Source organism: Brachypodium distachyon, chromosome 3, assembly GCF_000005505.3.
Source record: "Brachypodium distachyon strain Bd21 chromosome 3, Brachypodium_distachyon_v3.0, whole genome shotgun sequence".
NCBI classification, from domain to species: Eukaryota; Viridiplantae; Streptophyta; class Magnoliopsida; order Poales; family Poaceae; genus Brachypodium; species Brachypodium distachyon.
The window spans coordinates 24,494,759-24,505,102 of NC_016133.3; the positions used below are offsets into that span (position 1 = coordinate 24,494,759).

At 47.6% G+C, this 10,344-nt stretch overlaps 1 protein-coding gene across 1 annotated transcript; it reads left to right on the forward strand.

Annotated features, from left to right (window-relative positions):
• Window positions 1-5,997: 5,997 nt before the first annotated feature.
• On the forward strand, window positions 5,998-7,101 carry LOC104584119 (nucleolin-like). Its single transcript, XM_010238261.1, has one exon. The coding sequence runs from the start codon at window positions 5,998-6,000 to the stop codon at window positions 7,099-7,101; it is 1,104 nt and encodes a 367-aa protein (XP_010236563.1).
• The last annotated feature ends 3,243 nt before the right edge of the window (window positions 7,102-10,344 follow it).

A 10,344-nucleotide genomic window follows, 5' to 3' on the forward strand; every position in this document is an offset into this window, starting at 1 on the left:
TAGGCAGCAGCATATTCTCATTAATATTAAATGAAGTACCGAGGAACGAAAGTACCTGATAATTTAGTTGTTGTGCACGACCTCTAGTAATTGGTCCATGTATCTCCGGTACTTGAGGTGTAGGTGCTGTAGGGGTTGTGGTTGTATCATTAATTGGGATGTCCTCATCAGGTCCTCTCCATCAGGTGCGACCTCAAGGACGCGGCCTGGTGCATTGGCGAGGTCGTCAGGGCCGCCGCCACCGCCGGTGACGACGACGACGTCGCCTGGGGTGAATGGTTGCCAGGCGACGGCTCGGCAACTAAAAAGGCCCGTGCTGCCCCGCAAGAGCTTGCCGGGGGAGGCACAGGCTCGAGCTTGCACCCCGACAAGGGCTAGAAGCTCAAGGAGGAGGCCGCCAAGGTGAAGAAGCTGCCCCTCCAAGCCGGCAATGAGGAGCGCACTGTCACCGTCGGTGCGAACCTCACTGCCGAATAGGAAAGCACCCTCATCACTTTCCTCCGGGAGAATGCTGACGTGTTCACCTGGAAGCCGTCGGACCTTCCCGGAGTCCCTAGGGACATGATCGAGCATCGACTCGCGGTGCGTCCGGACGCCCACCCCGTCAAGCAGAAGATCCGCCGGCAAGCGCAGGAACACAAAGATTTCATCAAGCAAGAAGTGGACAAGCTCTAAGCTGCAGGGGCTATCGGGGAAGTACTGTACCCCACTTGGTTTGCTAATCCTGTTGTAGTTCCCAAGGGGGAAAATAAACTGCGCATGCGTGTAGATTTTACTGATCTTAACCGTGCGTGTCCAAAAGATCCGTTCCTTGTACCTCGCATTGACCAGATAGTAGATTCCACTACTTCAAGCCAGTACCTGTACTTCAATTTTTAGGGGTCATCGATGCCGGTTAAACCAACTCTTTTGAGAAACTAAAACCTGAAACACTCCATGTAACTCATTAGTTCCTCAACCATGTTGTCATCATTCATCAAAACTCATATTAGGGCAAGGTTTCCCTTTCAATCTCCCCCTTTTTGGTGTTTGATAACAACACTGGTTAACGTTTCAAAGATGGGAAAAATAGGTGTGAAGGTTTTAGCTTCTGAGTTATATGAAGACTCCCCCTGAAGATATGCACTATTTAAGATTGCTTTTGAATGCAAGTGCAAAAAGATTTAGGAGTGTGAGGAAATCTTCATATTCTTCAGAAGCAAGGGTGTGCATCGTGTACAAGGTTAGAGCAGAAATAATAAGAATTCATACATGCTCATAAATTCAAGTAAACAGATCCAGCACCAACAAGTATTGAAGTAAACATGCATGCATGAGGAACGAAAATGCATGAAGATTAAATTTATTACAGGCATTGCAGAATCCTCATGCAAGAGGCAATATTAAGTGTACTTCAACACAACCAAAAGTTTTAAACCACGAACAGATAGGACTTAAAGTTTAAACGATGAAGGAGCAGATAAAAAGCAAACTCCCCCTGAGTCAAATAAAGCGAAACCCTCCCCCTGACTCCTTCTCCCCCTTTGGCATCAAGACGCCAAAAAGGTTGAAGACTATTGGCTAGGAGTAGCTTCGCTGTCTTCAGGCTTCAGGACATCGGGGTAGTGCTTGGTGAGGAAGTCTTGAATCATGCCACTGGTCTTCTCTTAGCGAGATATCAGCTTCTTGAGCAGTACTTCTTGATTCTTCAGAAGAGCGGCCTGCTTCTCAAGTAAAACCTACTGATCGTCAATCTTGCGGGAGAGCTTCAATACCAGATTCTTCAAAGAACCATCCGTGCCGGAGGTGGTCTCATACTGAGAATTAGATGGACGAAGTGCTTGCTTGAGCTGCGGTTGCGACGGAATGGGCTGTGAAGATTCCTTGGACGGGCGATTAGATACTAAAGTAGGAGGCAGCACATATGGCTTTGGGTCATGAGACTTCAGCGAGAAGTACTTGTGCTGATGCTCCAACTCAAAACGCTTCTCAGACAACTGCAAAATAATCTTCATGATCTGGGGTGCATATGGCAAGGCACGCACACGATCGGCTGAGGCATGAGTTATGGTCTAAAGAATGTAATCTCCAAAATCCTTCATCTCACCCTTGAAGACTGCAAGCAGCAGATTGCGGTGAAGACCGGCAATTTCACTTGAGCTGCCTTGCTTGGGAGGGAGAGTGAAACAGAGAATGTCATTGAGGATTTTCACTTCAGGCTTCAACCAAGAAAATCAATCTACAAAAACATAGCAATCTACAGAACAGTTGAGGATTCATCTAATTCTAGAAATTAAATGAAGACTTGAAGTGTACCTAAAATGAGCTCGGTGAAGAACAGAGGAACCACCAAACCCTAACCGCAAAGCCCTAACTCGGCGAGAGCAGTCAATTTACTGCGGCAAACGGAGATATTAAGATGTGAAATCACCAGGACATGAAGACATGGGGATTTGTTTTCCGAAGTTCAGATTGTTGGCACAATCCTACGTCTCCGTTGAGGGGGCTGAGTCACACAAGACTCGCGGACACACAAGTCCACCCAATCCTCCTGAGCTAAGACCTAAGTCTCGCCCAATTACTCGTGGTAGATCTTGAGGTGATCTCCGGACCTTCACAGACTGGTTGATGGCAAATCACAATCTTCGATTGCTCTTCAACGCTGACTCCTAGCCGTCTAGGTGATGCCAATCACCAAGAGTAACAAGCTTCAAGTGCTCGGCTAGAGAGGGGATCCCATTCTTCACGCTCAGTTCAGCTCTAAGGGTTTTATCTGGTGTTCTTCAAAACAACTCACTGGGGATCACCACCGAACCTGTTCGGGGTGGGTCGCCTTATTCAGCCTTGGCCACGGCTGATCTTGCCGATGTGACCCGTTGGATAAAGTGATCCCTGAGACTCCAGCTCACACTTTATCTCTGTGTCTCACAACGGTTAGATTAGGTGGTCAAAACGAAAGCGACAGATTTTCAAACACATTTGAAATCAGAGTGTAGACTTCACGCGGAAGTTTCTGTGAAGCCTGAAATGCATCATTTTTCACTCCGACGAAAAACACTCACACAAAAAATGGTTTTCGCCTAAGCTGAACATGAAGAATAGGTTTCACCTGAACCAGCTCCACACTTCAAACCCCCCTTAATAGTACGGCGTTCCTATACTCAAGTGAAGAAAAAGCTACGGAAAGACCTATGAAGAAAGTTACGCTTCATGTTCTTCACCGTTCTTCATCGAGTTCTTCATACTTCAAGCCAGTACCTGTACTTCAATTTTTAGGGGTCGTCGATGCTGGTTAAACCAACTCTTCTCAGGAACTAAGACCTGAAACACTCCTTGTAACTCATTAGTTCCTCAACCATGTTGTCATCATTTATTAAAACCCATACAGGGGCAAGGTTTCCCTTTCAGCGAGACTTTGGTCTTAGCTCAGGAGGATTGGGTGGACTTGTGTGTCCACGAGTCTTGTGTGACTCAGCCCCCTCAATGGAGACGTAGGATTGTGCCAACAATCTGAACTTCAGAAAACAAATTCTCGTGTCTTCGTGTTCTGGTGATATCGTTCCTCAATCTCATACTTTCCGTTCAAGTACAATTGTTCTTATTGTTCTTGTCTTCACTGCTACTGCTTAACTTTTTCATCTTTTTTCTTTCCGCTGCAACTCTAAAATTTGCTAAGTAAAATCTCTGTTGTTGAAGTACTCTAATTGTCTTCAGTCTTCATTTTTGAAGAAAACTTAAAACTAGTCACATTCACCCCCCCCCCCTCTGTGACGTACTCGATCTTTCACTTGGTATCACACCATAGTTCCTTGTCGATGATGCAAGAATTTCCATTCTTCAAACATGAGTTTTTTTTGGTAAAACTGTAAGTCTTTGAAGTTCTAAAGAATACTACTTTAACGGAATCTCCTTTTTAACCTTAGTCTTCACGAATCTTTTCGAACGGTAAAATCTTATCCCTAAGGAAAATTAACTGTACGGGGAAACCCTAGAGAAATTTTTGGGATAAAAGATACCCGTAAGATCCTCTCTTTTTCACCTCCCTATATAAGACCACCTTACCCCCTCTGGAAAATCACCTCCATCGAAAAATCCACCGTTCTCTCTCTCGCCCGGAAGCTCTCGCATCTCCTCCTTGCCGCGACACTGCTCCTGCCCGGACGAGTTGTTCAAGGCCCAATCTTCTTCAGCGCCATCGCTAATCTGCATCGATTCAAGTCGGAAACTCCAGGCAAGCGTCGTTTTCCCCCTCTTAGATCGATTCCGAGTAGCAAACGTATCTTGATATCCTCGGTTTGCTGCAGGAGATTGACTGCTCTCGCCAAGTTAGGGCTTTGCAGTTAGGGTTTTGGTGATTCCTCTGTTCTCACCGAGCTCATCTTAGGTGCACTTCAAGTTTTCATTTAATTCCTAAAATTAGATGAATTTTCAACTGTTCTGTAGATTGCTATGTTTGCGTAGAATGATTTTCTCTAAAATTCCGAAGTTCTAGCTAAATCAGATCTAGGTTGAAGCTCTCTTGTAGAATTTAAGTTTAAATCTGTGTAGCTGTCTTCGTTGAAGAACTGAGCTGTCATTCTTCATAAACGTAGTCAATTTGCTTCAGCTAAAAACTCTTGCCAAAAAGTTTTGTTTCTGAGAATTTGTGTACTTCTCGACTGTTCTTCGTACCCTCTATTTCACAGGTGTCACCATGTCTGATTCAACCCGGTCTAGCAATGACTCAGAGAGAGAGGCTCAGTACATGTTTGACTCAACACCTGAACCCTCACCGCCTGCATCTCCGCATGTCAATATCGAAGACTCAGATGAAGAAATTGAGGAACACGTTCCTCTGAGAGTGACACCTTCTCCCGGAGTCAGATTGAAGTACGCTATCAACTCCCCATGACCTAGTGAATTACTGCCCAGTCGTGAAAAGAAAGTGGTGATGAAGCCCAAGGCTGAGTAGAAGGAAAAGGCCAAGACATTTAAGGATGTCCCTCCTCCCACTGCTGAAGAAATCTTCGTTTTCTATTCCTCAGAAGACGACGTTGAAGGGGAGACAAGGATGAAGAGAAAGCACCGTCTCCAGCACATCATTCGTAAGCACTGCCATGTGCTCGCAGCTGAGATCCGAAGAAGAACCAAGGTAGCGGATAATGACAACATGTATTTTCCTGCTACCAAGCTAGGACACTTCAAGATTGTCCGCAAGGATGGAGGACCTCACCGTGAGAAATTCAACAAGAAAGCTCTGAAGATCATCAGAGACATAAATTATGTTGACATCTCCAAGAAGCTCAAGTCCAAGAAGGCTTCAGATGCTGAAGACAGTGATGTTTTCCTGTCTGAACCTACAGTCGAGCTGCGTGGTCCTGCCAGAGCGTCTAGGCTCAGAGGTTCTTCACTGCCTCCTCGAGTTCCTCGCAACAAGCCTAGTGAAGAATCCAAGGGCAAGGCTAAGATGCCAGAGAAGAGGAAGGGCTCTGAATATTCATAGAAACAGTTCAAGAAGGACCTGAAGAAAGCCAAGAGAGCCTCTGCTGTTGGACCCGGTTCTTCATCAAAAGATGCTGCGGATGCTGCCGCCATGGCTTCTAGAGAGATTCCCTATTCTCCTCAAGTCTTCCATATCGACCCCGTTCTTCTTGCTGCCTTTGAGGAAGGATCGCTCCCAGATCACCTCATGAGCCATGTTGAAGGGTTGATTATTGCCAAGGCTCAGGCTGAAGAATGGGAGCAGAACCGACGTATTCGTGTTGCCCGAAGAATAGAAGAAGAAGAACTTGCTGAGAAGAACGAGCTGAGAAAGCTGAGAAAGAACGTGTCGAGAAAGAGAAGGCAGAAGCTGCCTTAAAGAGGAAAGAAGAGAAGAAAGCTGCTGAATTGCAGAAGAAGAAAGCTGAAGAGAAGAAAATGGCTGACCTCATCGCCCTGAAGAAAGAAAAGGAAATCGCTTTGAAGACCCAGGCTGAGCTTGAGAAGAAGAAGAAGAAGAAGAAGAAGAAGAAGAAGAAGGCTCTACTCGTTGAACAAATGAAGCAAGCAGCAGAGAGCATGAAGGCTGATAAAGCCAAGAGCGAAGTCAGGAAGAAGACCGCCAAGGAGAAATCTCCTGAAGAACAAGGCGGAAATGAAGAGGTTGACAAAGAGAAAACCGAATATGAGAAAACGAGGGATGCCACTCGTGAGATCCGTTGTGAGAGCGGTCTCAAGGCCAGAAATGACCCAGCAGCCCCCTCGGACACTGAAGAAAGTCAGGATTTACCAGCGCCAGTCCTACCGAAGAAAATCACCATGACTCGCAAGGCGTCAGAGATTGCTGAAGTGAAGAAGACAGCCAAGGAGTTTGGTTTGGGAATCAAATTCCTGCTGGCAGAAGTCCCTCCACTTCATCGTCTGTGGCAGCAGAAGAAGAAAGCTATTGACACCCCTGTGCCAGATACATCCAATGTCAAGCTTACTTCACTTCTTGAGAAACAGGAACAAGCTGCTTCATCACCAACAATACTGTCTGAGCAAACCGCCCAGCAGGAAGAAGAAGGAGATGAGGTGTTGGGGCAGAACAAGGAAGAGCTCGCTCGTCCTGAAGAACCCCCCACCACCAGCTCGTTGCCTCGGACAGAGTCTGTGGATGTCTCTGCTGAAGAAGGAAGAACCTGTGACTTCGAAGCTGAAGCCACCCGTGACCTCAACGTCAACGATGAAGAGACAGACGCAGATGCCCCAGTGCCAACGCCGCAAGCCCGTGTGAAGAAAGTTGTGATGAAGAATGTCGCACCGTCCGAACCGTCCGACCCAAGCTCCTCAAGTGATGACGAGGAAGAAGAGAAGAAGGAAGAAGAAAAGGAAAAGGAAGCCGCGCAAGAGTCTGATGATCTGATGGAGATTGACCGTCTGTCGGAGGATCTGTTGAAGATTGCGCCCAAGAAGAAGCGATCTGGAGTGGCAAATGATCGTGAGGACAGGAGACTCTCTCGGATGCTTGTGAGATCTCAAGCAATGTTTGAGGACAACCGTGAGTTACTATCTCCGATGCCCAAAATGCCAGTCTCCTCTGACCGAGAGAAAGTATACTTCAAGGGCCTGAAGAACGCAGAGCTTTGCCTTGTGAGGCTGAACAATGGGCTGAAGTATTAGGAGGACAGATGAGCTGAAGACCCGAGATTCTGGTCTTTTGAGCAGCAAGATTATTATGCGCAGATCCTTCTGCCAGGACACATTTTGCAAAGATGAAGTATCTTAATGATGATTGGTTTGCTTACAATCGTCAGAGTGGTGTCATGCCTGCAGCCAATGCGCTCAAGGATCTGAATCTTTTGAAGTTGGTTGAAGCCTGCCAGAACTGGAACGACGAACTGATTCTTCAGTTCTATGCTACATTTGGCAGGAAGGTCTGTAAGTTTGAAGACAACTCCAAAGGCTATAACATTTACTGGATGACTGATGGAGATAGACACAGTTGCACCTCCCGGCACTTCAAAGAGTTTCTTAGTCTTGCTGAGTTCGATGGCCAGCCCAAGGTACATGAAGAACAGGTTGCCTCAGATGAAACATCGCCATTCTTTATGAAGAAGGATTCTCAGGCGCCTTCGGAGGACTTTCTGGGTTGAAGCCTGAAGCGAAAATCCTCAATGACATTCTCCGTTTCACTATCTCTCCCAAGCAAGGCAGCTCAAATGAAATTACCGGTCTTCACCGCAATCTGCTGCTTGCAATCTTCAAGGGTGAGAAGAAGGATTTTGGAGATTACATTCTTCAGACTATAACTCATGCCTCTGCCGACCGTGTGCGTGCACTGCCTTATGCACCTCAGATCATGAAGATCATTTGGCAGTTGTCTGAAAAACGCTTTGAGTTGGAACATCAGCACAAGTACTTCTCGTTGAAGCCTCAAGATCCAGAGCCGTCTGTGCTTCCTCATACCTCTGTGTCTGACCGTGTGCGTCCAAGGAGTCTTCACAGCTAGTTCTGTCGCAACCGCAGCCAGTTTCTATTTTCAATCTCTTGCACTGGAGCAGGGCTGGCCTTTGTCGCCGGATCTGTTCGTTTGATGTTCTTTGTTCCTCTCAACCTCCAGACCGGAGGCCCGCCAGACGGTCTTGGACTGGGACATCAACGGATCGAAGATGGAGGCTTTACTTTGATCTCTGTATGGTGGTTCTTGCCCATTTCAGGGGCTTTGATGCTGTGGTTGTCGATGCAGTGGATTAGTCAAGATATATGGCATCGTCAACATCATCTGCCTCCAGTGTTCGCGGAGGCCTTCTGTTCCGAGGGGCACCTCGTTGGCCGGTGCCGGCTGGCAGCTCGCTCGTCGCTGGTGGCGTGCGACTCAGTTGGTGGCGAGGGAGAAGCTGGAGCACGTGTCAACCCGATGTGCTTCTCTGGACGCGTGGCTCCTCTTTGCTTGGAAGCTGGACACGTGTTCTTGGACATGGTTATAATTTTCCAACTTCTTTGTGTCTGTCTGTTATATCGGGTTGTAGACTGTAGGTCTTCTGTGCCTACTTGTTTTTAATGAATAGCAGCGGTTCTTACAAAAAAAAAGAGGTTGCAGCAATATGGAGGATGGAGTCAGCGTCTTAGAGAGATTGTTGTGAGGAAGATGAGGGCTCCAGGGAGGTTGTGTGGAGCTAATGCCTCGCCGGCAACTGATTCAAGAACTGCAAGTGCCTCCTCTCCCGAAGCCCACCCTCCCACGACTGCGTGCTCCTCGCCGTTGACCTGGACTTGACGGCGCTACACCATTGACAGCCACGAGCACTGGTACACCCCAGTACAGCTTCAAGAAGCGTCCCAGGTTCCGATTCTCCAGTCACGACGTCGCCCGTCGCCGCCGATCTAGTTCCCATCGTCTGCCGCCGCAGCCTCGCTGAAGCCTCACGCTGCCGCCCCGCCGAACTCCGCTCCAGTCGCCAAAGTCTCGCCCTGCCAGGTCCGCTCCAGAAAGTGCCACATCTCTCCCGCCGCCGGCTGGTTTCTAGGGTTATCCCCTCGGCATCGTCGCCTCTCTCTTCTCGTCGGTTTTCTTTTGGAACCTACTCAGCTCCATAACTGTTTACGGGCGGAACGACCCCAAACCGAGCGGAAAAAAAACGAAAAGGGCGAACCAATCACCATTTCGGGCCTTCGTCGAAAAACTTGTGGGCTCCGTATAATACGCCGGTTTTGGGCCCCAATACGACGAAGACCGAGATTTTGTGACCGCGGGGAAAAGAAGCGACGGGCGGATGGGGTTGGACACGGTGACCGCGCCGAGAGAAGCCGACGGTCGGACGGGGGGCGGAAAGGTGACCGCGGGGAGCAGGAGGATGGGGCGCCGCCTGAGGCGGGGATGGCGGTGGACATGATGGGCATGGGGAATCAGCGATTCGATTGGGAAGAGAAAATCGGGCGAGATTGGGGGCGCACGAGGATTCTTTGGTCTTATCGCGTGGACTTTCCTTCCGTTTTTATCCCTTTTCTAGCAATGTTTTTTTTTGGTATGCCCACGAAGGAAAGCGCAGGGAGGGAAGCCAACGAAGGTTTCGCCAGCCCACTCGTGCGAGGGAGGGAGATCACGTACCATCGACTGACGTAACTGGAGGTTAAGGAATAGTAAAGATATAGCTCCCAGGCAGGCAGGGCCGTGTATGAATTCAAAAGGCTAGATCTCCAGGCTGTCTGGGTCTGACTTTTTTTTCATACTGTTTTGCCTAGGCATAAATACCAGGACGGAAACCAAACTAGCACAATCTGGGTCTGACTTTTTTTTTTCTCATACCGTCAGTGGCTCCTCGAACGTTTCATATTAAGGTTTCTAAAGATAAATAGGAGCACATTAAGATTTTGAATATCCTCGTTTGTAGAAAAAAATTCAGAATCGTGCATTTATTTGCACATTACTGTAGTCATTTGCTTTCTAAGAAAATAAACCTCCACTCCACCTCCAGTGTCATCTGAGCTTGATTGTTTTGTCGTGGTCGCAGCTGATCCCAAACCAGGTTCCGTACGAGAACTAGATGACGGTGAGCTGACCTGTGGAAGAAAGGAGGAGAAAAACCCGTGTATTGTGCTGGGCTTTTCGACGAATAGGATGTTTTTTTTATCACCATCTTCTCGTATCTTTTAATTATGCCGCTGCAAACACTCCACTAGTTTATTTGTAATCACGAGATCGCATAATATTCCTACATCGGCATCAGTACATTTTAAGCGAAAATGAAGTACTGCCTGATCCCTTCGTCCTTTCTTAAGCTGTCAACTCTTTTTCAATTTGTTATGAATTATAGGTAGTGTCCTAGAATTTCGAGCGTCTCTTCCAATTCAAGTCTGTTGCTCCGAAACGCTTCAGACGCCTAAGTGCACGGATTAGTAAAATTATGGTCGATAATTTTCATG